The 27056-nt window shown below is 38.8% G+C and overlaps 1 protein-coding gene across 7 annotated transcripts in view; it reads right to left on the bottom strand.

The window, feature by feature from the left end:
• Positions 1 to 27056, bottom strand: part of BRIP1 (BRCA1 interacting helicase 1) — a 125425-nt gene that overhangs the window by 60037 nt on the left and 38332 nt on the right. For 6 of the 7 annotated variants that reach the window (XM_043499402.1, XM_043499404.1, XM_043499403.1 and 3 more), the window contains 7 exons: positions 25168 to 25389; positions 24009 to 24208; positions 18851 to 18983; positions 18083 to 18237; positions 16968 to 17139; positions 16714 to 16854; positions 16097 to 16258 (listed from right to left, as the gene is read on the bottom strand). In XM_043499402.1, the coding sequence (XP_043355337.1) occupies positions 16097 to 16258; positions 16714 to 16854; positions 16968 to 17139; positions 18083 to 18237; positions 18851 to 18983; positions 24009 to 24208; positions 25168 to 25389 (1185 nt within the window). The remainder of the gene's footprint in view (positions 1 to 16096; positions 16259 to 16713; positions 16855 to 16967; positions 17140 to 18082; positions 18238 to 18850; positions 18984 to 24008; positions 24209 to 25167; positions 25390 to 27056) is intronic. The other variant, XM_043499409.1, reaches the window with a different exon arrangement.

Here is a 27056-nt window from a genome sequence, read left to right as displayed (position 1 = left end):
ACATTTAATCACATTTCATTGGGTAGGTCATTAGAGATGGTAACAGACTATACAGATAAATGAAAATTATACATAACTATATAGCCTTGACTTTTCCCCAGCATTCTCATACATCACCAATATTCTGTAATAAAACATGCAAGTTGCAAACAAAGGTATCCCAACCTGCAAACACTTAAACATGTGAATAAAGCGACTCATGTAAATACTCCCATTTAAGTCAATGGCAATAATAATATGAGTGGAGTCACTTGCATGCTTTAGAGTTTGCATGATTGTCCCCAAAAGTGTTTAATGAATAAACATCAGCAAACAAATTGATGTTTACACAGGAACAGGAAAAAAAAATTTCTTTTAAAATGCAAAAGGAAAAAACCATCCAGCATGTAATCCAACCTACATCACCCATAATTTCAGTAAGTAATTAGGTCCCAAAATAAAACCTGAAAGTTCCAATGTGACATCAAGTACTATGACTTAAGGTGTGAATTAATCTGATTTTCACATTTAATTTCCAAAATTCACCTTCTGACTCCACAAACTTAATGGTTTCTCATTTATTTCCTTACGTCTCACAAAGAGACACTGTGGAATGTTTATCTCTTATCTGGATATTGTCATTTTACTGTCTCAAACTTCTTAAAACAAGCATCTCACTAGGGAGGAAATCAGTCAGCATCAGACCTAGTAGGGAAACCCTGCACTTGCTCAATGTCTATGGCTCTTACACAGTTCCAGATGTTCAGCACATTAATAATGTACTAACTCAAAACCTCTTTTTGAAACTTTAGAATGTGAAAATTGCATTAAAATCTCTTTGCCCTCATTAATGGTATTGTTACAATCCCAGTATTCTGGAAAATGTTTTTTGGCATTAGTTTAACTTTGTAATATTGCCATTTACTCATTTTAACAGCTAGTGCTCAAATCTTAATGCTTTTAATAGGCCTAGCGAACAGACTACCATCTTTTGTAAATTTATAGACCTAATTCATTAAATAAGTAAAAGTTGTCAAAAGGTTTTTAATATTCTTTATTTTTGTCACAGTCAGGAAGAAAACAAAGCCTGTTAGATCTATGAACTATGCGTACAACAGTTGTTTGTGGGAGTGCCTCAGATGAAAATGTAGTCATCACCTTTCATTTTTATTAATAGATAAATTTCAGAAGAAATAGAAAAATGTACCATCCACTATGCAACTGCTGCCTCTCTCTCAAAAAAGTTATTTTTACTAAAAACTCTCACAAACCCCAGTAAAATAAAAGGTCCCTCTTAAACCAGGAAGAGCCAGACATTCAGAATTAATACCAAAACTGTATTACCAAAACTCATCTGCAATACCCTGAGATGGCCCAATTGCTAGCACATTTCCCTCTGGACCAGCAGACAGTACACTCAAGGACTTGCGCTCATATCAAATGCAGATACTGCAGTGAAACACCGGAGGAGTGCAACACTATCCAAGGTTAAATTGAGGTAACTTCTACTTCTCCCTGGTGACAGTTTAGATTGAATTTAAAGGTTCTCCTGGTCTTTTGGAAGTAGCAAGGGATAGCCCCATTCTTTTGGCCACCATTCCCTCACTTAATAAAACTCATTAACATCTCCAAGGCTGTTTATCAAGGGGTGTATACTACTGCCAAGTATTTAATGACTGACATATACCTAAACAGCAAAGAGTCCTGTGGCACCTTATAGACTAACAGATGTATTGGAGCATAAGCTTTCATGGGTGAATACCCACTTAATCAGAAATGGGTATTCATCCACAAAAGCTTATGATCCAGTATGTCTGTTAGTCTATAAGATGCAACAGGACTCTTTGCTACTTTTATAGATCCAGACTAACCCGGCTACCTTTCTGATACCATAAACCTAAACAGTCACTACACAGCTGCTTGATCCTTCACGAATGAAAGGAACTAAAATAATATCTAAGCACACATCAACATCACCCACTCTTCTCAGTTCTCATGAAACAGGACTATGAGAGCTATGACACATACATAATAGGATGAGTTATAAAGGACAAACTCAAAATCTGAATTAAGAGCTTCTGAGAATCTATCACGTAAAGGTGTACCAGAAAATTTAAATTCAGTATTTGTTTTAAAGCAAAATAAGTACCTGTAGAAGTGCCAGATAAAATATACCGGAAGTCCATTATGCACACAGCAGGTACAGTATAGAGATTATCAATGCATGCTTCTCCCCCACTATCCTATTAATGTGACTCAACCCTGACCTCTGTTAGTAAAGGATAAACCAGTCTATGCCCACACAAGCTTTAATGCCTCTCCCAAGGCTGCTTACTTGAGTGCAAAGTAGTGCCAATTCAAGATGTGGGGATCGATTCTCTAGTGACTGGATTGAAACTATCTAATTGATTTCACATTAGACAGCTCTTCAGCACCCAATGGTTAACTTATTTTGGTCACTACAAAACTTGTACTGGAGTTGAGCTAGTGATCAACAGGTGAAAGGTTCCAGGTTCAGTTAACAATCCCCTTAGACCATTTATTCCATACACTAAATGAAAGTTACACACATCCAGAAGTTAAAGAAAATGAGCAATAGCAAGTTTTAAATAAGTCGTGGTTACAATAGACAGTGCTGCTGAACCAAAGCAATGTTTTTCACTTTCATTAATCAATATTTCTGGCAAGATACGAAAAATCACCATTTCCACGAATGCTGCTTATCCAGTGTTTGTAGGATCAGGCCATAGAAAATTTTTAAAACTCCAAAAGTTTGTAACACATACAGTACTTACAGAAAAAGAAGCAAAAGGGAGAAAAAGTTTAAGTTATTCAACAAAGAAAATAAAAGAGCAAGCTAAGAGGTCCTCTACTTTGTATTAGAGATTTATGATCCTGTTATAGAAATTTAAACATAGAACTACTTCTGAAGTCCGTTCCAAGTAAACCTCAATGAGATACCATCCCAGAACCTGCTTACAATGGATATACAAAACCTAATATGGTTTTGTAAAGTTTAGTGGACATTTTGAAACTATCCAATTCTGTGACCTCATGTTACCATGACAACATTATGGTCTAAAAAACAAACCACCATCATCCTCCATAAGTTTGGGGGTCTCTAATAAATTGAGCATTATATACAGTCAGAATGAGATTCTTATCCCAATTCCTGATGTACTGGTTTTACATGCAACATTATCCCCAGAATGTAATGACTAAAGACAGCAGAGAAAATAGTTTAGATTGTGCTCATTATTTTGAAATCAGCAGTGGGTGCAAAATGTACCTTAAGGGAAATGCTTTATGCATCAGACCCATAAAAGTGTAAAAGGTAATGAAGCCAAGTCTGCACTGGACATAAAAAATGATCCAAGTCTGGACTCTGGCACCAGACAGGAAGACATTTTTCCAAACCATTTAGTGGAAACCTTGATAGCCCCAACCATGAAAACTTTCTTCTATATATTCAAATGTTTTCTTACTAGGTTCTAAAACAGAGGTAGGCAAACTGATTGGCCCGAGGGCCAAATCTGGGTATGGAAATTGTATGGCAGGCCATGAATGCTCACGAAATTGGGGGATGGAGGGCAGGAGGGCTCCAGCTGGGGGTGCGGGCTCTGGGGTGGGGTTGGGGATGAGGAGTTGGGGTTACGGGGGGGGTGCGCTGGGCTGGGACCGAGGGGTTCGGTAGGCAGGAGGGGATCATGGCTGGGGCGCAGGAGGGGTTCAAGGGGGCAGGCTCTGGGCAGTGCTTACCTCAAGCAGCTCCCAGAAACAGCAGCATGTCCCCCCTCCAGCTCCTATGGGAGATTCAGTCAGGGGGCTCTAAGCACTGCCCTGTCTGCCGGCGCCGCCCCTGAAGCTCCCATTGGCTGCAGTTCCTGGCCAATGGGAGCTGCAGGGGCAGCATTTGGGTCAGGGGCAGCATGGAGAGCCCCCTGGCTGCGCTGCCTCATAGGATCCGGAGGGGGGACCTGCCCCTGCTTCCAGGAGCCGTGCGGAGTGGGGCAAGACCCCGACCCCGCTCCCCAGCTGGAGTGCAAGAGCAGGGCAAGCTCCACTTCCCAGCGGGAGCTCAAGGGCTGGATTAAAACATCTGGAAGGCCAGATGTGGCCCCTGGGCCATAGTTTGCACACCACTGTTCGAAAACATTAGATGCAACTACTGACAGCAGCAGCAGAAATCAAATTTTTCTTAACAAGAACTTAGTATTTAAAGTTGTACAACCTTTGCCTCTCCACAACATTTAAGTGCAAAAACTTACACTTAAATGACTTACAGAACAGGATTGCACGGATGTCTAATGGCAAAGTACTGAAACAATTTCACTCTCCCAGCTGCACAAGAGAGAGAACTTTTAAAGTTTCATTTTTGAACTGAATGTGTCCCAGAAGAGAAAGATTTAGTTTATAATGTTCAACTTCTGTAGAAGTATTCATTAGTGAATAGCTGGCCTGCCTTGCAAAATCAACTAAGATTTTTAAAAACCTTTCTTGCAAAACTCTTTTTGATTATTCCCAATAGAACACTGTTGGATATCTGTTCTCATGCAAGTGCACACAGTTACCACTTTATAAGCCAATACATTTTCCTAAATTCTTTCATACTTTGCTTTATCTTCCTAATTTAAGCTATTTTCCCTAAATGAACACTGCCCACAACCAAGCTATGGGATCTATATCAGCCGTCTATAACTGAGGACACAAAGTCCATTCCTCTCTCTCTAGATTCAGTGCACATTTCTACTGAATTATAACAATTCAAAGAAAGTCTATGATACACCTATCATGACAGACTCTTTGTTTTGATCAAAAACTAAAATCTCCACTTCTTCACAGAGGGAGTTTCATGTTAAGTTGCACTACATCAGCAAGAAATATCAGATTTAAATCAAGATTCAAGACCAATGTGTGAAGTAAAGATATTGCTGCAGCTTGATTCTGCTTCTAAGATCATTTGGTTTTGCAATAAGCCACGAAAAGAAAAAGGACAGAATTCATGACAAGTATTAACAAAAAACCCTCTTTTAAATAATCTGTCAAACAATTAGTCAAGATTCAGGAAACTGACTATTTCAAAACCTTGTTGCAGACTAGTATTGACTCCCTTTTAAAAGTTTTAATCAACAAATTAATAAGTCAAATTTCCAGAATACTAGTGAGTTGTACATTTGTAAACCTTGTTCAATGAACTACCTATAAGGGAATGAATGCATTCTCAGAGTTACTGTATCTCTTACCCTTCCCTGTGTACAAGTTCCAGGTCCTGTACCTGGAACTTGCATTTGGAGCCTGAGGTGGTATGAACTTTCAGAAAAAGCCACACCTCCTGTGAATTGCATGTAACGATATTTTTATCTTTATAGCTTGATCTCAAGTTCAATTCCACCTGTGATGGTGACCTAAAAGTGTGTTTATTAAATTCATCTGGTTAAGGACATTACTATTTCAAGAACTGAGCTGGGCTCAGAATTAGGTAACCTTCTAGGCTTCTCCCTGGTGGAACCAGAGTTCATTAGTAACCTATATCCTAGAAGTAGCATTAGTCGGTTTCTTTTTTCCCTCCCTTTACTTTACCTATTGTAAATATTGACAATCATTATTTCAATGTATTTCCTTTTTTTTTTTTCCCCAATTGTAATGCCTGGTGAAAGGCTAGGGGAACTCCAGCAGGGAAAGGTCTGCTCCTTTAAGATTAAGATATGATGAGAACCTTATTTAGGATATAATGTCAAGCCTTAGCAGAAAGATCTCAGTCTAGTGGAGGCTATAGGAGAGAAAGGTACTCCAGGAATTGAAAGGATGTAGGGCCCAGTTTATGCCAGATATTTTAGTTTTGTCTTTATATTGTAGTTGTTAGTGTTCTGAAAGTAAAATTATTTTTCAAATTATTAACCTGAGTCAGTACATTATATATTAGGAGGTCTGGATCTCCAGACAACTCCATGTCACACTATCTAGCAGTTGACAAACATATGATTATAGAATCATAAAACTGTAAGGGACCTTGAGAGGTCATCTAGGCCAGTCCCCTGAATTCAGGGAATTATCTAGACCATTCCTGACAGGTGTTTGTCTAACCTGCTCTTAAAAATTTCCAATGATGGAGATTTCACAGCCTCCCTAGGCAATTTATTCCGTGCTTAACTACCCTGACACATTTTTCCTAATGTCCAATCTTGCTGCAATTTTAGCCCATTGCTTCTTGTCCTATCCTCAGAGTTTAAGAAAAACAATTTTTCTTCCTCCTCCTTGTAACAACCTTCTACATACTTGAAAACTGTTATGTCCCGCCTCAGTCTTCTCTGTTCCAGACTAAACAAACCCAATTTTTTCAGCCTTCCCTCATAGGGTCATGTTTTCTAGACCTTTAATCATTTTTGTTGCTCTTCTCTGGACTCTCTCCAATTTGTCCCCCTCCTTTCTGAAATGTGGTGCCCAGAACTGGACACAATACTCCAGTTGAGGCCTAATCAGAGCGGAGTAGAGTAGATGATATTTTAAAACTGTTTTGAAAAACATGAACAAGTCGCAAACCTTCTACATTCTTTTCTGTTTTAAAAATACACCCCAAAACAAAAAATGGATCAATTGCTGGAAATTATATATGGCTAAAAGGTCTCATGTGAATGCAATATAACAAAGGATTGCTGGCTTTTCAGATATTATCTATTCTACTTGTGTCATGTCACTACTGCTTTTGCTAGTGATCTGTCAAAGCAAAATGAAGCAATATGATTCAAAATTACAGTTTAAAAGCAGCAATTATGGATGTAAATGCATAATAGGTTTTAGATAAAATAGTTTTAAGGCTTGAATCAAGTTCAACAATTTCTAAGAGACTCACAAGAAAAAAACACCCTAAACTATTTTATATCATTTTAGATTAGAACCCATGACATCGCTGAAATCTTGTCTACACACTATATACAGCTATTTGGTACAGCATACTGTACAGTACAAACCATCACCCTAAAACTGTCAAGCAGAACTTTGCCAGACCAACTGAAAAGTTAAAACATATTGAAAAAGGTCCTGAATATCACATGGAGAGGAAATATGATTAAAGTCTGAATCAATGGAAGACATTTGCCTTTTGAAAGGTAAAGGAGGAAATGAAGAAAGAGGAAAACAAAGAAAACTATGCATCATGCTCAACTGATTAATAATTTTCTTTATATTGGTGAAGATTGTAAACTGAGAAACTCAAAACACTTTGAACAATCAGTCTTATTTTTAAATTTTATTTAAAAAGTTATGAATCAACATTCAAAGGAAATCAACAGAGGCTCATAGAAAGGACTAAAATATTACAATTTATTGTAAATAGATCCCAAAGAAAGGTCAGTTAACTCATCATGATGGATCATCACTAAAATTTATAAGCATTAGCATTCTTCTCCTTGCTGGGTACTTTGACTTTGATATGACACATATTGAATGAATCATCTCAGATGCAGGCACTAGGCAAGATATATCTTAATGCAGACAGGTCGGCGACATGAACCCTAATGGCCCTTATCTTAATCTTGTTTAAAAGCATCTTAGATTTCTGAGTAATCTTTTCACTTTCTGATATTCTCTTTTATAGAGTGTTTTTGCTAGAGTTGCTACTGATTTTAACATAAATGCATTTTTGTTGCATAATATCATCAGTTTGTTTTCCAGTAGTGTATTAACCTTCAAAAATTGTGTCTAGACTTGCATTTTAATAAATGTAAAATTTATCCTAATTTACTTTCAAAGTAAAAGTGACAGAATTTTGATTGTCTGTACATTACTGCAGGTTCAATATAAGAGCAGGATGCGAAGCTATGAGATATTTGTGTGTGTGAGATGCATTGTTTCCATCTCATATGTATGTTTTACTATACTGGGTTATTAATCTCAGATATCTGGCATATGTAATATGCAGTGATTTTTTTTAAATAGTGGTTTTACTAAGAAAAGGCTTGTTTTTATTTATTGAAATACTATTTGAAAAGGGTAAAAAAAATCAAACCTCCCTCGCAGTACTTTTTCTCTGTTCATATTATATTTAGTTAACTTACACCGTGTAAAAAGAAAAGGAGTACTTGTGGCACCTTAGAGTCTCTAAGGTGCCACAAGTACTCCTTTTGTTTTTGTGAATACAGATTTACACGGCTGCTACTCTGAAACCTGTCATTACACCGTGTAGAAATAGCAGGGCTGTAGCAACTTTCAAGAAGTCATCTGCACAAAAATGAGGAACAAGACCCGGTTTTGCAGCTGCTTTGATAAAATTTTAAAAAGTGCCACTACAAAAATTCAAAGAAAAATTCAAAGATTTTAAAATTCAGAGATTAGAAATAGCAGCAATTCTCTAAAGAGAGAGATGGCAAAATGTCATTGAAGTAAGTGCAATGGTACATCCCAAAAGTCAACTCAGCTCTGTCTCTCTCAAGAAGCAAATTTATCAGCTTAAGTCTCCTAAAGAGCTCTAAGGGTTCTACACAGTAATGAAAGCCTGGGCTTGAGCCCAGGCTCAAGCCTAATCCCCCTTGCATCCACACACCTATTGTGCTAGCCTAGGGCTCTGACCTAGGGTCTGAGTCAGTGTTAAGCTGGGACCTACAGTCCGAGCCCTATTGCTTTCTTGTGTGCACATGGCCCTGGCTTGACTCAGGTCCCAGAAGTCCTCCGGATGTATCCCCAGCTTCCCAATGGCACATAAGCAGCATGGCAGGCAGGCAGCGCAGCGGCATTAGTGCCTGGTGAAGGGCACCGCCTGTTCCCGCTCCTCTCATGGAGGGAGCAGCTCCTGCTCTGGCTCCTCTTTGCTGCTGAGCGGAGCTTGCCCAGAGCAGGGAGCAAAGTTGACAGGCGGGAGGTGGCTCCTAGCTGCCAGGATGTTGGAGGTTATCCCTCCACTGGACGTGCTGAGCCAAGAGCTCCACTGCTCCCCTTCCCTGCAAGGCAGCCGCTTGGTGCCCCTCCATCCTGTGGACCTTGCTTCCAGGCTTTCCCTGCCTTCCTGGGCTGTGTGTGCAGGGGCACCCAGGAATGCAGCACCAAAACCTCTCCACAGCAAGAAGGAGCTGGAGCCGGAGCCACCGCGGCTGGAGGGAGGTTTTGGGGCTGGTTCCCACTCACCACATCAGTGCATGCAGCCCCAGCAACCCTGAGGGCAGCCCCGAGGGCAGGAGGGCAGAAAGCAGAGCTCCCAGCTGCACATGGCCAGGGGAGGGATGACCCCCAACATGCTGGTCACTCCCCCTCCCTGCAGGGCAGCCGCCCAGTCCCCACTCTGCTTTCTGCCCTCCTGCCCTCGGGGCTGCATATGCAGGGATGCCTGAACAGTGTGCACTGTCAGGGTGGCAAGTGGGAACCAGCCCCAAAACTTCCTCATAGTCTTCCATGGCAGTGGCTCCAGCTCCTCCTCGCTGCTGTGCAGAGCTTACCCAGAGCAGGGAGCAAAGCTAACAGGCAGGAGGCAGCTCCCAGCTGCCAGGATTTGGGACTCATCCCTCCCATAGCCATGCCGAGCCAGGAGCTTTGTTGTTCCCCTTCCCAGCAGCCAGTTGCTTGGTCCCCACTCCACCATCTCTTGCTTCACCTCCATGGGCCTGCGTGTGCAGAAGTGCCCAGGCAGCATGCACTGTCAGGGCGGTGAGTGGGGACCAGCCCCAAAATTCCCCCCAAAGCCTTCCAGGTATCCCTGCATCACAGGGTGCAGCAGGGGCAGGAATAAGAGAACTTGGGGGGGGGCCTGGAGAACAGCTTAGTGTCAAGTTGACATTCTCAATGCAATTAAGTTTGAAATTATGTTTTTGAATGTGTGTCTCTCTAAAGGCTGAGAACGGTACATTTTTTTAATACAAAAGGATGTCACTCCTTTAGATGAACAGGAGGACATTTCCACTGAATGAGGTCATTGTACTTCTGCCATAGATGTTGCTATATCTTGCATATAATTGCTTTATTCAAAAAGAGCTCTTCCAGCTTGGAGTATGAACATCCAGAATTTATGAAATCATAGGTAGTAGAAAAAGGCACAGTTGACAAATATATTTCAATTTAATTTTTCATTGTAAATATATAGGCTGCATACTGAACAACGAATACCCATCATGAAATCCCTACTTCTCTTTGTTCACAACTGACCAAACACTAAAATCTCACATGTTTGAAATATTTCAATTGTGTGAAAATATATACCGATTTATATATTCTCAATGTTTTGTTAGACCAACAGCATACTTTCTGTGCAAGCATAATGTTCTATCATCATATCACAGTGGTACCTTTAGGAATGAAAAAGTGTTTGTTCCTTTAATATATTTATACAGAATTTTTAAAGTATTACTGGTGATTGACAACAGTAATTTACAGAAATTATTCATACAAGACGTATAAGGAGAAAGCATTTTTAGTGGGATACTATAAGCTCCTTTTACAAGGATGATATAATACAATACGATATAACAAAAGTTAAAGAATGAATCAAGCTTGGCAAACTGCATAATAAAATGTGTAACTACTATAGCTGTTCTTTTATTAGTCCACTTAATATGACAAAGTATATGGAAAGGGAGAGAGAAAATACAGCTGATATTACTGGATCTTGGAAAAATATCTTCTCTGCTTGTCAAAAACTTTTTTTTAAATGGGTTACTATAAAGTAGTTTGGGATCAAAATTTTATATACATTAAAATCTTTATAGTATGGTGGGGTAATGTCCTACAGATCAGTGTTTCTCTACCTTTTTGATATCAGGGACCTGCTTACTGCCTTTCTAAACTGTCAGGGAGATCTCAGGGACTGGTTCCAGTCGATGGACTGGTCACTGAGAAACTCTGATATAGATTCTAAACATCTATTTTTAAGGGCCAGTCTTCAGTGGAATATGGGCAAATCACCATTCCAATCCAATGGAAGTAGGAGAAACAGGCAAGAGACTCTGATTTCTCCCAAAGGAAAGTCTACCTAAATTGAAACTTGCAACTGACAGAAAAATTGAGGCCTTTAATGGATGCTTTTTGCACCTGTTCGCACTGGAAGCAGTAAATAACCACTATGCTAGTTTCTATAGCAATGAGCATTGGTCACATAAATTTCACCTGAGATGTTTTATCAGCAGCAGCCAGCTTCCTCTCAATATGGTTAGTTTAATGCAGTCTTTGACTGGCATCTCCTTATTAGCACATCAACATTTTCAAACTTGCTGCTACTCGTTCTTAAGGTCAGGGCACAAGAAGTCTGGGGTGTTTCTTTTCTGCTAGACTTTTTATGTGATCTGGAGTATGTCACTGTATTTCTTGGCACCTCAATTTCTACAGCAGTAAAATGGGGACAATGCTTTTCTATGTCACATGGTTTTGGAAGGACACATTCATTAATGTTTGTAAAGTAATTTGAAATCTTCAGAGAGAAATGTACTTTAGAAGGCTAAGTATTACTTACATTATAGCTGATTCCTATTTCTTTCTTTCCAGACTGGGGAATTCAGGTGGTTTCATTTGCTCCACTTTTGCCACATGTTTTTTATTTCTGACACCATGTAATAAGGTGCAACACACAGGTACTGATAATAGACTATTCCTTATTTCCTGGCTCTAGTCACTTGACATTGTCACGGTTACAAACTGCATCAAGTAGCATGGTTCCTTCGTCTCCCAAATCCAATAACTACTGTTACAACATCCATTCTTTACACTTATGCCTGAGTGTTAAATCATAGCGTCAGAGCTCTCCCCAAAATAGGCAATACACAGACATTTTATAAACTCTAATATTCAGAGGCTAGTTTCAACCTGGCACCTTCTCTTTATATAGGTAAGGAAGAAAACATTTAAAGTGCTAGAAGTGCTACACTGATCTGTAGCACTTCACGTCAATTTAAATGAAATACACAATGTGCCTTTATGGGAAATTAATTTAATTCCATTTATGAAGTAGCAACTCCTGATGCTTCTCCCTTTGAGAGCTAACAAGCAGGTTATCAGGTTTCATAAAAGAGAGACATGCACATTTATTTAGCAAATCACCACAATGCCTTAAACTTCAGAGGTATTAAAAACATGAGGTTAAGAGTGTGCTTGTTTGAACCTGGTCACTAGTTTATCCACTGGGGAAAAAATGAGGTGATGTTTGTGACAAATAGGGGAATTTTGGTAATATTTGTATTATTCCGCAGTATACCTCAGTTTCCCTCTGTACTTTGTACTACTGTGCACAGAGTATGAAGGGAAAGGACAAGATGTTGGACTCACATAGCTGTCTGGCTGGAGAACACAGTCACTAATGAACTGAATAGGGCCTCCACATGTGAATGGAAGATCCAGAACAGACAGTGGAAACACCAACGGCTGGGACAGTCACACCTAGCTACCAATGGCCAAGAGGAGATTTTTCCTCACATCTCAATAGGGAAACAGAGCAATGGCCTTGGAGAAAAAAGGGATACAGTGACAGGTGTCCATGCCACAAACTGGACTCACAGAGAGACAGCACCTCTCACCTGGGCCTGACAAAGGGAGGGACAGAGAAAGGAAAACCAAGATGGTTCTTACAGCAGCATGGCTCAAGAGATCCCTGGTGTTGGGGACTATGACTTAACCTTTGCTTTCCTATGTTAACCTGAGGACTTCCTGATGCAGTATTCTGTTGACTAATAAGGATATTTTAAAATTACATTTCCCATATTTCTCTACTGCTGCCCCTTTTTATGCCATTTCTTTCATTCTGCATTGGGCTGTCTTGTAGGACTGGGAAATTAATATGGTCAAAAAATGGAAAAAAATCTTAGATTTTGTAAGCTTGTTATCACAGGAGTAAGAGGAAATTTCTCTCCATCATCATGTACAGCATTGTGTAATTGCCAATTTGCATTCAGAGGTTCTCTATCTGGATTTTCAGAGGCAAGATTCTATGTTTCATGGACTGTATCTGGTATAGTAAATCTTATGTTCTGAAAACTTTGACTGCATCATTTACATTTAGGTAGAATTCATATTATCTGAATAAATTCTAAGGTAATGTTTTCTTGCTAAATCATTGTTGTGGGATCTCACATTCCCTGTTGGAATAGGTTAGTTTTTCTGAGCGCTAACACAATTCTTATTTCAGTCCCAGGTTATACTCTGGAGTGAGAGGGGAACATTTTTCTCTCTTACTGGTTTGATGGGCTTGAGTTTTAGAATCCAAGTGTACTGTAATACAGATTTATTTATTTAGAATTTTAGCTTGATGAAGTTAGACCAGGAGGGGAGAGTCTTTGAATGATGCGATAAGATGTTCAGTTCTAATTTTAGTTTTGTTGGTGAATTTTTAGTTTGTCTAGACTTATTTTTAGAGCCACTAAGCCTCCACAGCTCACACAGAAGCTCTGCTATTGGCTGGGTAGAATGTTCTAGCTCAGCAGTTTCTTCGCGACTTCAATTTATAAATATCAGGCTACTTTTATGTCAGTGCCTCACTTTAAGCTCCTCGGTTGGAAAAATTTGGTCCATGTGCCTGGAGATATTGGTAGGCACTTCTTAATAAATCAAAACATTTATAAATAGATACGAGAGTGTATCTGGAGCTCCACACTCCATGGATGATTATGATACTAAATGTGAAAAAGTTAGAAAAAATCACTTGTTCCATAGTAACCATAAGGCCTTTATTACATATTTTTGTTTATAAAGTCCTAAAAGTTGACCCCACTTATAGTATAACAAAATACTAGTTAAGTTTAAATGGCTGAATTCAAGTTGCTGTGGGAAACAATTACATTTCCTGACTTTTCCATTTAAAATCTGGCCCATATGATTGTACTAACATCATATTTATATTTAATACTTTTGTAGGTGTCTGTCTGTATTTTGGAGTTTAAAGTAATTCTGAAGTCTATATTTATCAATACCTTCACTAAGTCCATGGAAGTGCCTCCACAAAGAAAAAACGCGTAGCGTATGTATACACTATAACAAAACACCCATGTCTGGCATGGGTCATCTGACTTGGGCTCACAGGGCTTGGCCTGTGAGGCTCTAAAATTGCGGTGTAGACATTTGTGCTCAGGCAGGAGCCCTGGTTCTGAGATGCCGAGGGTCCCAGGGATTAGGCTTCAGCTTGAGCCCAAATATCTACACTGCAATTTTATAGCCCTGCAGCCTGAGCCCAAGTCAGCTGACCTGGGCCAGCCACAGGTGTTTTATTGCAGTGTAGACATGCAGTTAATGGTTTTTTGTCAGTAGTCCTTTCAGTGAAGCATAAGGCCAACTGAGATTTTGAAGGGGGAGGGGATAACCTGAGCTGATCATCAGTTTCTTTCATTCTTACTAAATATGCCAGGTCTTATTCTGATCTCAAGGTCTCTACACATTTTCAATTGAGATAAGTTTTACGCTCAAAAAAGAAATCTTTTAGCAAATATCTTTTGTTCATACACACAAAAAAACAACTTCCACACAACATATACAGCCCCATTATCACAACTATTACTCTATATAAATATATCACAAACTGAAATAATGCCTGGGATTCAATTTTAGATATAAAATTAGAAGACAATTTAAGATTTATTTTCAGCTTGCTAATCTTGCACATTTAAACATGTGGTTTTGTGAATTAGAATGATGGATTATAGTTTGTAGTCTGCCTTTTTCTACCAATTCTACATTGTATAGTCTAATGTGGTCACCTAATGGTTATTTCTAGTAACTGCACTGATGACACAAAAGGACATTTTCTTTTTATCCATTCCTTCAGGTTTTAAATTACTCTTTCTTGTGGGACTTCTGACATCAGCAAAATGGTCAGAAATCTGGAACTGCATCAGCCGCTCCAAATGGTGCAGTTTTCCAGTGATATCAGTTTTGATTTTTAAAAAGTTTACATTAAACCACTGTTGATTTTACTAAATTGTTTACCGCAATCCAACCACAGTTACAGTTTGATGAAACAGACCTGTACTCCTAATTACATTGCATATTTATACTGTTCCTCAGATTTGAGTTCTGTACAACAATAAAAACTATGGGAAAAGAATACAAACTTTCATTTTTTATCACTGAGGTATAGTCTTAGCCATATGATACATCCTCCTATTAACAATAAAATTTAGTAATACATGCTTTGAAATAAAGAAAATTGATCCCTTGGGACAGTGGGCTTTGTCCAATTTCCACTTGATTCAATAAAACACTGCTAAAATCCACAGCGAAGTGAAATGAAACAATAATCAAAAGAAGGAGAAATGAAATGGCTGTATATTATATACAAATGGCATATAAAGATAATGCAAAAGGCATCCTAATTGCTGAGTCAATGTACATGACAAAGTTGCCTTTAATGATAGGCAATTGAATGGTAAGAGTTTTTTTAAAAACTGGTTTTAAAAACCTAGATCATGGAGACAGTTCAAGGAAAAACACTGAACATCTCATCTTTCTGCAACATCTTTCCTCCAATACCCTGAACAAACCTCATTGAATTAAGTTAAATCTTACTGTATTAAGTGTATGTACCACTGTGGTCCAGGGGTTGTATGTAATTCCATGGGTGAGGGGGAACACAACCTCCAGACAGAATTGGGCAAATTCACTCAGGTTATAACATGTCCCAAGAGGCACCACCACCTTGAAAGGACTGGTATATACTATCTTACTGGGGAATTCACAGTACAGACAGGAAATTGTGCAGCCTGGAAATACCTTGGTCTGGAAGAAAGAGGTGTGTCTGCCAAAGAAAGGAGACAGCTGGGGAGCTGGAAGCCTAAGAGTAGGTGCCCTTGCTAGACCATGGAGGGGGAATATGGGCGAAGTTGCCCCGAACTGTGACACCTTCAATCCAAGATTTATTTTCATACTGAGATCCCTTTCTAACACATGCCAAATGCACATAAGCACACTTGCACCGAGGACCAAACCAGTCTTTTCTGGATGACACTGATCAAAACAACAATATTCCTATTATTCCTATAATGAAACAAAACATACCTTGCACAAAAATCAAACTTGTAACCAAACAACTACAGGATCCAAGCAATTCCAACATGGACACTGCTGTTGTCTCTATGTTTATGTATAGGGATAAAAAGTTAGAGAGTGAATATTTAAGTAGGGTTTTTAAAAGAGAGAAGAATCTGAATTAAAATTTCCTTACCTTATAAGATGGCAAAAAGCATAAGACCCCTTGGTCAACAGTTTGACACACTGAAAGCAGAAGTGCTCCCACTTCATCCTGGAATTCAAAGGTCTCTGTATGCTGGAATGTGGCATGCAGCTTCCGACCTTTGGGGCCTGCCCCAATGGTGCCAACCCAAACCTGTTGTATTAATATTTCAATGTTATATACATATTTATACCAAATTAATAGGGAAATGTAAAAACTAAAGTAAATAAAATATTAAGATTATTTCTGAACAGATTAATGCTAAGGAACAAGAATATAAAATCGAGAGAGAGAGAAAGGAGTGTAGCAAGTCACCAAAGTGAGAGGTGCTGTTACCAGTAGTGTTAACTTTTTAGCTGTACTGGTGAAATAATATTTTCTTACTATTACTACCTATATTTAAGATTATTATATATCAACTATAGTTTCATTTAAACACTTAGTTGACAACTTTCTCAATGCAAGTAAATGTCTATTTTACTCTTTCCATTTTTGAGTTATAGAAATAGAATGAGTTTATATGGTCTTCATTTTAACTTGCCATTTATTGCTTATTATATAATGAATATTAAAGTTTCAGAAATGAAAGCAAAGCTGCAAACATTTACCTGAGAGTTACGAATAACATGATTTGCCTCAAGTTGGATAGTAAACTTCACACCAAGTTCAGAAGAAAATGAGTCCATTGGAGAGAGCGTACCAGATGTTAGAACAATTGTCCTGACATTACCACTTAAATCTGAAAAGGCCTAAGGAAAATTAAAAAAACAAATTAGTAAAATCAGTACAAACTATTATATTTGTATTTGTGATCAAATAAGGGTCAGTAAGGAGTTGCTGGCTCACTTTGTACTTAGCTTACCACAGCTGGATTCAAGCACCAAAAGTTAAGAGTATGGACTGCTGTTTTCTGCCGTGAACTCCTCTGATGTTTTGGTTGTGCAAAGAAAACATTTTTATCTGGAATATCAAGTTGCTTGTCATTTGTCCAAACATATGTTTGTTGCAAAGCAACTCTGTAGTCATCTGCAAATCTATATAGAATTAAATTAATATAACTGATAAATAGACATAACCTGCACTTGTGTTTGTTAAATGTATATTTCATAAATCTGTCATGTGGGTTCAGCATTAAACTCTGAAAAACCAAAACCAGTGTTGACACGATGTGGTTCCACCTTAAGCATCCAGCCTAAGGCTGTACCAAACTCTACCTATAATAAAACGAGCTGGCAACTGTGCATTCAATATATGGAAGAACGTACTCTACACTAGAAACAGAGAATATGATTTAAGATACAAGGTTCAAAAGTTATATGACTTTCCATTTAAGAAACAAAGAGCCCCTATAATTGCTAAGCCATGTATTACAGAATTAGTTCTAAAACAAAATATTTAATAGCTACAGTTGGCTTTAAGAGTGAAGGTATCAAAAGAGTAGTTTAATTATTTTAAATTAACATTAAAGTGATCTAAAGTGCAGACCAGAGTTAGGCAACATGCCAAGAAAATATTCTAGTCTGACCCTTTAGAGAAACCACTCTCAACATTTTAGTTATATAAAAAAGAAAATTAATTTGGTGATATCAACCTACTACTTATTGGATGTTTACCCACATGAGAAATTTTTTTGGCACAATGCTGTTTAATTGGTAGGTTTTGCTCAGGAGAAACCTGACACTGAAATAAATAGCAGAGGTGCTGAATAGTTGAGAAAGAGACAACTTGGCAAAGAAGCAGGAACATGTTTGTACTATGCATGCCTCCACTCTGCTTGGCTCCTACAAGTGCTCATTTTTTCTTTATCATGCATATAAAACTACCCAAATGTCTTGGGAAAAATATTTATATTTGCCATCTTTCCATCTTCATATAAACAATCAGATGTTTACAAAAAGGCACTCACTTGCAATTTAAATATATCTGGTAAAAAGAAGAAAAAAAAGTCCACAATTCACGCTATATATTTCCACCAACCTGTTGTCATCTTTAAAAAGATACAGTAGAACCATGAATAGCCCTTTTAGCATAATCTGAGTGGCAGGGCTCACAATAGGAACCTCAATAAGCTCATCTCCTCCATGAAGATTTGATACTTTTTCTTCTTTTTCAAGGACAGCAGCAAAATGTTTCTGCAACAGGCAAACTCCTCATTAATATCATCCTAAAAATATTCCCAAAACAAATGCATACAAATCAAGTATTCACCTCAAGTAACAACCTCTCTCAATACAGCTGGAAAAGTTAGACTGAAGATAAAAATCTTAGTACTTAACTCAGTGCTTTCAATGTGACTGGTACTGTACAGAAAAAGGACTGGCTGAAGCATGCAGTAAATATGATTTGCTAGTCAGTCAATCTGAATGTAGATGATCAGTAAAGACAGAACTAAGAGTCACTACATTGTCACAATTTTTGAATAATAAGCTGATCACTGTTATTCTTTGGTAGAACAGAAATAAAGTAATTATAAGACCACTGAAATAACTCAGTGTCTGCTACTTTGAAAAAAATTATTCTGGTAGATTTAAAACTTGATTTGCCACTCACACTTCTTTTACACAGGTGTGACTGTACTAGCTTCTGTGGATTTACATTTGATTTTCATCATGCTCACTTTTGTAAGACAGCTCTGAGAAACTGGACTGGATTTAAAAGAGTACAAGTAGTGTAAGTGTATTTTAAAACATGAAACCAAATATTATTATGCATTTTTATAATAATGTCCGTAACATAAAACTCTACCTGCAGGATAGGAAATGTAGCATTTGTTATTCCCATATTGTGCAAAATGGTGAGCATTTCCTTTCCACTCCAAACTTTACAGGAGGTTTCATATCCCCTTTCTTTAAGTTGACCAGAGCTTTCCTGTAGCCAACTACAAATGAAGAGAGTAATAAAAATTGTAAATAATTCCTGCATTAATTTCAATTATCTTGTATGACAGTTTTCAGGAAGCTAAATTGAATGAGCTTCACAAATTGTATCATACTCCTGTGATATTATTAATAATCATTTCAATTTAATATCTTTAATCAAAAGGTTGAGGGCTCTGCATTTAGGGTCTGATTCCGTTCTCCCTTCTGCTAGTTTTACACCTTTGAACTGCACTGACTTTAATGAAGCTACTTCTGATGTATGCTGGTGGATGTCAAGAAAAATCCGTCCCTTAGTGTTGACATTTCCCCCCTGCTCCATATATTATTTTTTAACTTTATTTAAAAAGGGCATAAAAATATAACTTGTTTCTTTAATTTGTCAGGAATGCATAGGAAACATTTGTGTAGCCTTGCACCAAACCTTATTTTAAGCTATTATGCTTTACAGACCATTCATTATCTCTGTAATTGGTATGATTAAGGAAAGAGTGACAACCTGCACCATACAGCTCATTGCTAAGTATTTCCAAGATGAGTTAAATCAGCCTAATTAAAACCACATCCATTCACTCCAGCCATGGAGGAAGAAAGACTGGATGCAAGAACTCTTTTGCTAGTATAAACTGTGTTTCCAATAGGGGAACTGGCAAACCCATTCAAGTGTAGGAAAGGGCACTAAAACATGTGCTTAAGTACTTTCTAGAATCAAACATAGGAGACTTTTTTTAAATGGACGTAGAATTTTGCTGGTTACTCACTTAACGGGCCCAGACCTGCCAGTTTGTGCAAAAAGATAATACTAATTATTGGTCATTTACACCCAGTCTCTTGCTTTCCACCCGCTGCTTTCCCTACGGTTGGCAGACTTGACAAGAGAATCAACCTGAGTTTTTCTGACAAGGTTAAAAGGCTGGAGGCGGTCAAATCTCCAGCCTTGTTGCTCTCCTCTGCTGCTAAGAAGTTTAACATTTGAAAGACCCAACAAAGGAGAATTAGTAGCCACAGGGAAATTATTCTGTTTCAGTGACACACAAACGTTAACCCTTGGGACCAAATGGAGAAGAAGAGAGTGTGAAGTTGAAGGTGTCCCTAATCTCTAATATAAACAAGGACTTCCTAAATGAGCAACACTTCCTTGACCAATATTATAACAAAATGCTTGTCCCAAATGTAATTAAGATAAGCTCAGTTAATATAAACAAAGCCACTTTTGTTATTTCTTATTGTTATTCCACCATTCAGATAGCTTTCTGATGAAGGAGGCAATCACTTAACTGAATATTTGGATGCACAGTTGGGTACCAGTTAGCAGCTACTATATACGGCATTGTACAGTCAAAATACAAAGGAGAATGAAATGGTGGCGGATGGTGGAGGTTGGCTGCTTTTGATTTATGTGACTTCCTCAACATCACATAGAAACTCTGTAGCAGGAGCAGAGAAATTCTCATTCTCCCTTAGAGTTCATTGGGCATTTTCTGTGGAATAGTTTTCTGACAGAAAATTAACTTTCTGCAGGAAAATTTTAATATTCTGTCAGACTATCGTCCACATCTCCATGACTCTCAAACTGCTCAGAGACAACGAACGGGAGATATGACAGAGGTTTATAAAAAGGGAATAGAGAAAGTGAATAAGGAAGTGTTATTTACATCTTCACCAGGGGTCATCCAATTAAATTAATTGGCAACAGGTTTAAAACAAACATAAGGAAGTACTTCTTCATACAATGCACAATAAACCTGTGGAACTCACTTCCAGGGGATGTTGCGAAGGCCAAAAATATAACTGGCTTCAAAAAAGAATTTGATGTGTTCATGAAGGAAAGAAACATCAATGGCTATTAGCTAAGATTGTTAGGGATGCAGCCCCATACCCTGGGTGTCCCTATCCCTCTGATTGCCAGAAGCTGGGACCGGGCGACTGGGATAAATCACTTGATAAAATGCTGTTCTGTTCATTCACTCTGAAGCATGTGGCATTGGCTACTGTCAGAAGAGAGGATACTAGGCTAGATAGACTATTGGTCTGCCCCAGTATGGCTATTCTTATGTTCTAGAATCCATAAACCGCCCAGCTCTCAGGCAGGTAGGCTGCTGGGAGTCTGGGCTGCTGGGGGCCTAGGAGGCCTTGTTCTCAGGCTCCTCAAAAAGCCCAGATTATCCAGGCAAATCTGGGAGCCTTGAAAACACTTAGAAAGGTCAAAAACAAATATTTCTATATTTTTCAAAACAAAATTTTGGAATTATTCAATTTCAAGAAATTTCAATTGTTTGTTCCATTTCAGAATGAGTTTTATTCTTAACATTTCAGAATTTCCCATGGAATGGGAATTCCAGTTTCCAATCAGCTCTGTGGTGGCATTAAACTGCCTTAACCACAAAATTATGCTCTCTCTTCCTGCAGTTCCCTGCTTCATTCACCATAAACCTTCCAAATTCTGCAACAAATGAGGCAGAAGTCCTACAGGCATGAGCTTCATTCACTATACAACCATGATTCAGTCCCATCCATCCATCTTGTTCACTAACAGACAGGCCCTGTAGGGAAAAAAACAACCAAGTATTGCATAGGCAACCTGAATTCTGGCATTTCCTAACTCAAGTGCTCGACTCTGAAACCTTAGCATTCTTTTAATGTAGGAAATTTTAACCAAAAATACCTATGTTTTTAAAAAACTTAAACGTTGAAAAAGCACAATTGCATCGTGTAGAACCACATGCAGGGGTGAAAGGAAGCCAGTATGGGCAGGTATGGCAGACCTGTAAAAAGTGGCTATAGGTACAGGCCTGTACCCGCTTGACTTTAAAGCGCTGCCGAGGCTTTTTTAACATCGCTGCCCCCCCTCCCGCTGACAGCTACGGGGGTGGAGGGGTGGGAGCAAAAGGAGTTGCTGCCCAGGGGCTGGAAATTTAAAAGGGTCCGGGGCTCCGACCGCTGCTATTGTTACTGTGGCAATGGCCAGAGCCCTGGACCATTTAAATCACCGCTGGAGCCCCAGGCAGTGCAGGCCACTGCTGGCTGCAGGACCTGACCGCCCCCAGCCCCGCCCCTTCTGCCTGAGGCCCGGCCCCTGGACCGGTAAGTCTTTGGTGTTACTTTCACCCCTGACCACAATAAGAATGTGCATCCTCCACAACATCAGCAGGGTTGGGATCTTTAGATCCACAACACTATCCACTAGCACTCAAGCTAATGGAGTAACTGATAACAGAAGAAGACTATTACTTCTCCGAGGACCTGGCACAAGAAGGAGATGGAAACAGAGACATTTTACCAGAGGGTTTCACAGCTATCTGCTAGACAGCAAAGAAATGTTAAGACTCAGCAATAATGGGTTCAGTTCCAAGTTCTATTGGTTTTAGACCCCTCTGCCACTGTTCTCCCAACCTCTCCCTGCCCCCTTCTGCTTCTATACTCACCCTGTTCAGCTCCTACCCTGGTCTCCCTCCCACTCAGCTTGTGCCCTTGTCCGCCTGCTCTGTCTCCTTGTCTTGCCCCCAACTCTTGTCCATGTTCTTCTTCACCCATTCTGATCTTCTCCACTCCATGGCCCCTGTCCTTCGCCCTCCCCCCCACCCCGCTTCTTATTTCCTCTCCCCTCCTCTATCTTCTATCCTTGTTCCTCCCTGCCAGTTCTTGCTCATAACCCCCCCCCCACCACCTCCTCTTCAGGCTCCTATCCCTTATGCCTTGCCCCTCTTCCTCAACCCTGTGCATTCAAGTCAGGTTGCTGCCTCCTCCCACTCCACAACACATGGGCACCAGCAGGGAGAGCACTGAGAAAACAGGATTCTCCCTGCTCTCAGTTCCTGTGCATGGCTTCCCGGTGGCTACCGGAAAGAACAACTGCAGGGAAAGTCCTACGTAGCTCCTGCAGCCAAGGGAGAGAACATGCCTAGTTGGTCTGTGGGGCCAAAACAAGCAGAGTCTGGCCATAAAAGAATCTGTGAGAGTGTAGCACACGCTCAGTGCAGACAGAATCTTTGGAGAATTTAGCTGCCAAACACTAACATGTCTCTACTGAGCATGTGCACGCTGCAATTTTTCAGAGCCTTATAACTTGGCCAGATTTGGGCAAATTTTCACAGGGATGCTTGACACCAAGGTGCCCCCACTTGCCAAATTTCAAGTTCTTGTTCTAAAGCACAGAGGCACTTCTCAGCAAAACAGTTGTAAGATTTTTTTTTAAACCACAGAAAAAGAACATTTCTCTCTGACCTGGTTCTCGGAAATGGCTGAGTTATATTAGGTGAAACTTAAAAAAAAAAAAAAAAAAAATTCAGCCTTAGGCAGACATCCTGCATGGGCAATTTTATCAGCCCAAATGGTTTGTGCTTGGCAAAATTACAGGCAAATGAAAAGTGTTGGGTAGCCCTAACTATCGGCGTTGCTACCTGCGCTGCCTTTAGTTAAAGCAAACCCCAATTGTCTTTTACTAAACCAGCAGAGAATGTCTACTCTCACAACACTTGAAACATTGTTTGCATAGAATTTTTCTCTACTTTCAGAGTGGAAGATTTCCTCTGGGAACATAAGTTTCTCTAATGCTGACTTAACACTACTTTGTACTGACAGAACATCTTCCATAAAAGGCTCACAAAGCATTTTACAAACATTAATTCTCACAAAATCCCTGTGACTCACCCGATGGGGAAATGCACAGAAAATTTAGATGGATTTGCCCAAAGTCTTGGAGTAAAATTTTCAAAAGCACCTGAATGACCTACAAACCTAAATCCCATTTTGAAAAGAAGCGAGTTAGGTGCTTAGGAGCCTAAGTTACTTCTGGAAATGGGACTTTTGAAAATACTCCCGTGATTCATTAGACAATTAATTTTCATAAAGGCCGCAAATCCTTTTTGGATGCCCAAAATCAGAAAAACAAGAGGTCTGGCTTGTGGACTATAGCGTTTGAGGTATATCTGTAAGTCTTCTTGTCAATTATGCAGTGTGTCTTCTAGTATATGATATGAAAAAAGGACTATAAACAGCAGGTTTTGTATTTTTTAACTAGGCCTTACTTCGTCAGACTGTAGCACACAGCCCGCAGGGGATCATGGTCCTTCCGTCTGATATTGTTGACGATCATGATATCAAGTTCTTCTCGAGCAAATCTCAGCTGTGTTTCTGTAACACTGTAACTGGCTGACTCCCGTGCACAATCTTCAATATTATGAGCTTCATCTAAAATGACTACTTGGTCTTTTAGGTTAATCTCCATCTGCAAAAGATAATTGTCCAGTAAAATAAGTAAACAACAGCCAGTAGGTTCATGTTTAAAAAAAAAATCTGTCCAAATTGTGTCACTTGTGCAAGCAATGAAAAGTGATTTTTTCAGAGCTGGACAGAATTTCTGCAGTATAGGAACTAGCTAGGTTTTTCACAAAATTAAAACCTGGTGCCAGTATAAATGACAGAACTTGGTCCTTACCTGTAAATACTATGGGGGCAGAGTTTGTAAAATGTACTTTTATGGTACTGTATAATTAATAGCAAAAAGTACAGACAGATTGAAATGTGAGATTTATTTATTTATTTATTTTTAAATTAAATAAAATTATTTTCACTTTTTACACCTTCCCTAAGCCCCATGCCCACTTTTTGTAGTTACACCATCCTAGAAGTTTTTCTTCTGTTGTTGTGTGAAAAATCTATACAACTGATTAGCTACAATTGAAAAAACAATGAAACTGACTATTACCAGAGGTACTGTCGTATATACAAAATAAGGAAATTGCAAAGGAAAAGAAAAATATTCTTTAATCTCTTTAATTTAGATGTTACTTGTAAACTAGCAAACATTCAGACAGGATGCCCTTTTAAGTTGACCATGTGCCTTTATCACATTCTTTATTCATCTCACTTTAACTTCAGTCCGTGCAACAAACAAAATATAGGGCTTGTCTACTCTTACAACACTGCAGCAGCACCACTAATATTCTTAGTAAAGACACTACTTAGGCCGACGGGCGAGTTTCTCCCATCAGCATATATATCCACCTTCCCAACAGGCGGTAGCAAGGTTGATGGGAGAAACCCTTCTGTCAGCATAGCACTGTCTATGCCTAGGGTTAGGTTGGCATAACTATGTCGCACAGGGGTGTGAATTTTCCTGAGCGACGTAATTATAGCGACATAAGTTTCTAGTTTAGACTAAGCCCTACTTACAAATATACTTACACTCTCTCTTATTTGTGGATCCAGAAGGTAGTTGTAAGGACAAAATACAATATCTGCCCCCACCATGAGTTCTCGAGCTGCAAAATAGGCACATGCACGTAGCTTCTTTCCCAGGCTAACTAGATCTTCTATGTCCCAAGCCTGACATTTCTTACGTGCAAACTGTAGAGCATGATGTTCACTAAGTTTATGCACACCATGGTAGTAAACACAGGACCCGCCCTAAAAGGAAATATGTGAGAGTTTGAAAACAAAATATTGTACCAGGAACAATGATGTATGTGAACTTACATTTTTTGTAAAACAAAACAAAAAAAAACCTTATTTTGTAATCTTTTACTTCACCTCAATCACTGAGGTACTTTTAAAAGTGCTTGTTATCTTTTGGACTATAACGACAACAAATATAATGGCAGAAACAAAGCAGGCAAATATGACAGAATCTATAATCTATCATACATAAATCTGTAAGGTACATTTCAGAGTTTTTCCCCAGTGAACCCAAAGAAATTTTTAATCTATTTTACAAATAGCAACCTGGCAGTGGAAGAGGGTGGGATGGATTCTAAATCATGAGCAATTAATTAATATATCCAAATATATAAAGTTAATTCAACTGGGAAGGATAGAAAATAAAATAATATGGCACATTCACATCCACCCAGCAGTGTATCTACTTTCTTATATCATCAGATTACCAACCAGAAATGTCTAGTGAATTTATATCACATTAGAATCCACCTGAGCTTGTTCATTTGTATGTCTTCTCTGTGCTAATAGCTCGGGGGGAGACAACAGTCCTTCCCCTGGTGTTCAGGTCTGTTAAAGCACATCATTCCAAGGTTGGTTTGGGTTTTGTTTTGTTTTTTTTCTGGAGGGGTAGGGGAGAGATTGGACAGGCAAATCTTAAATTTATGAGTTGGAGATGATATCCTGGAATTACAGGGAGGAGTGGAGAATTTTGAAATTTTAATACTGGTTAACACTAGTGTCCCTAAGGTATAACTAAACAACTATTATTTCTCTGTTCTAGTCAGTCTGAGTACAGGGTTTTTTGTTTGGTTTTGTTTGTTGTTTTTTTTTTTTTTACTGTAAAATTAGTTACTGTGAATTCTCTTTTCTTTGATGAACTTTTAAGCAAACAAAACCACCAAGAAGAGAATAAATCCCTGGAAATATATACTGTAGACTAGAGGCAATTAAGGCTGCCTAGTCATATGAAGATTGATAACATGAACATGAAAGCCCATCCTTTTTTTAACAGTGTAACACAACCCTAAGGGGCAGATTGTCAGTTGAAATGTTATCACACTTAGTGCCTTTTCACTCACAAATTGTCAGTTATCTGTTTATCAGCTCACTTCTGTAATATAGTCTTGGTTAACATAGACACCTAAAGTGACAGTGTAATTGGCTCTCATTACCACTACAACTTACCTTTAGCGCTTGGGAGCATAAAGAGCAAATGCTCACTTATACTTGATGAATACAAAATAAACTTGAAGCCCCAGCAAGAGGATAAAACAGAAACTAGGTACAGTACGACCATATATCCTTCATAACAATTTGCCACTGGAGACAACAAAAGCTGTTCCTATCAGCCTCAATAGTTTTCTAAAGTCTGAGCTGTACAGTGAAAACCAGCAAAAACCTTTTACTCGATGAACATACAATTATTAAAACCTTTAAGTTTTTAGACACACAATATTTTGGCATATAATGACTCCCAACTAATCTTCCTATGTTTATGATCAATGTATGTGTGGTGCTGATATATTTTAAAAGTGACCAACAAAGAAAAAAAAGTGTATGTGCCCTTTTTAGCTTCCTTACAAGGAATAGAGGCATCTGGAAAAAATGTTCTACTTGCCTTACAACTATCAGTATCA

Source organism: Dermochelys coriacea, chromosome 17 (genome assembly GCF_009764565.3).
Source record: "Dermochelys coriacea isolate rDerCor1 chromosome 17, rDerCor1.pri.v4, whole genome shotgun sequence".
NCBI lineage: Eukaryota > Metazoa > Chordata > Testudines > Dermochelyidae > Dermochelys > Dermochelys coriacea.
Note: the sequence above shows the minus strand (reverse complement) of the source record. Positions and strands in the feature narration are given on the sequence as shown.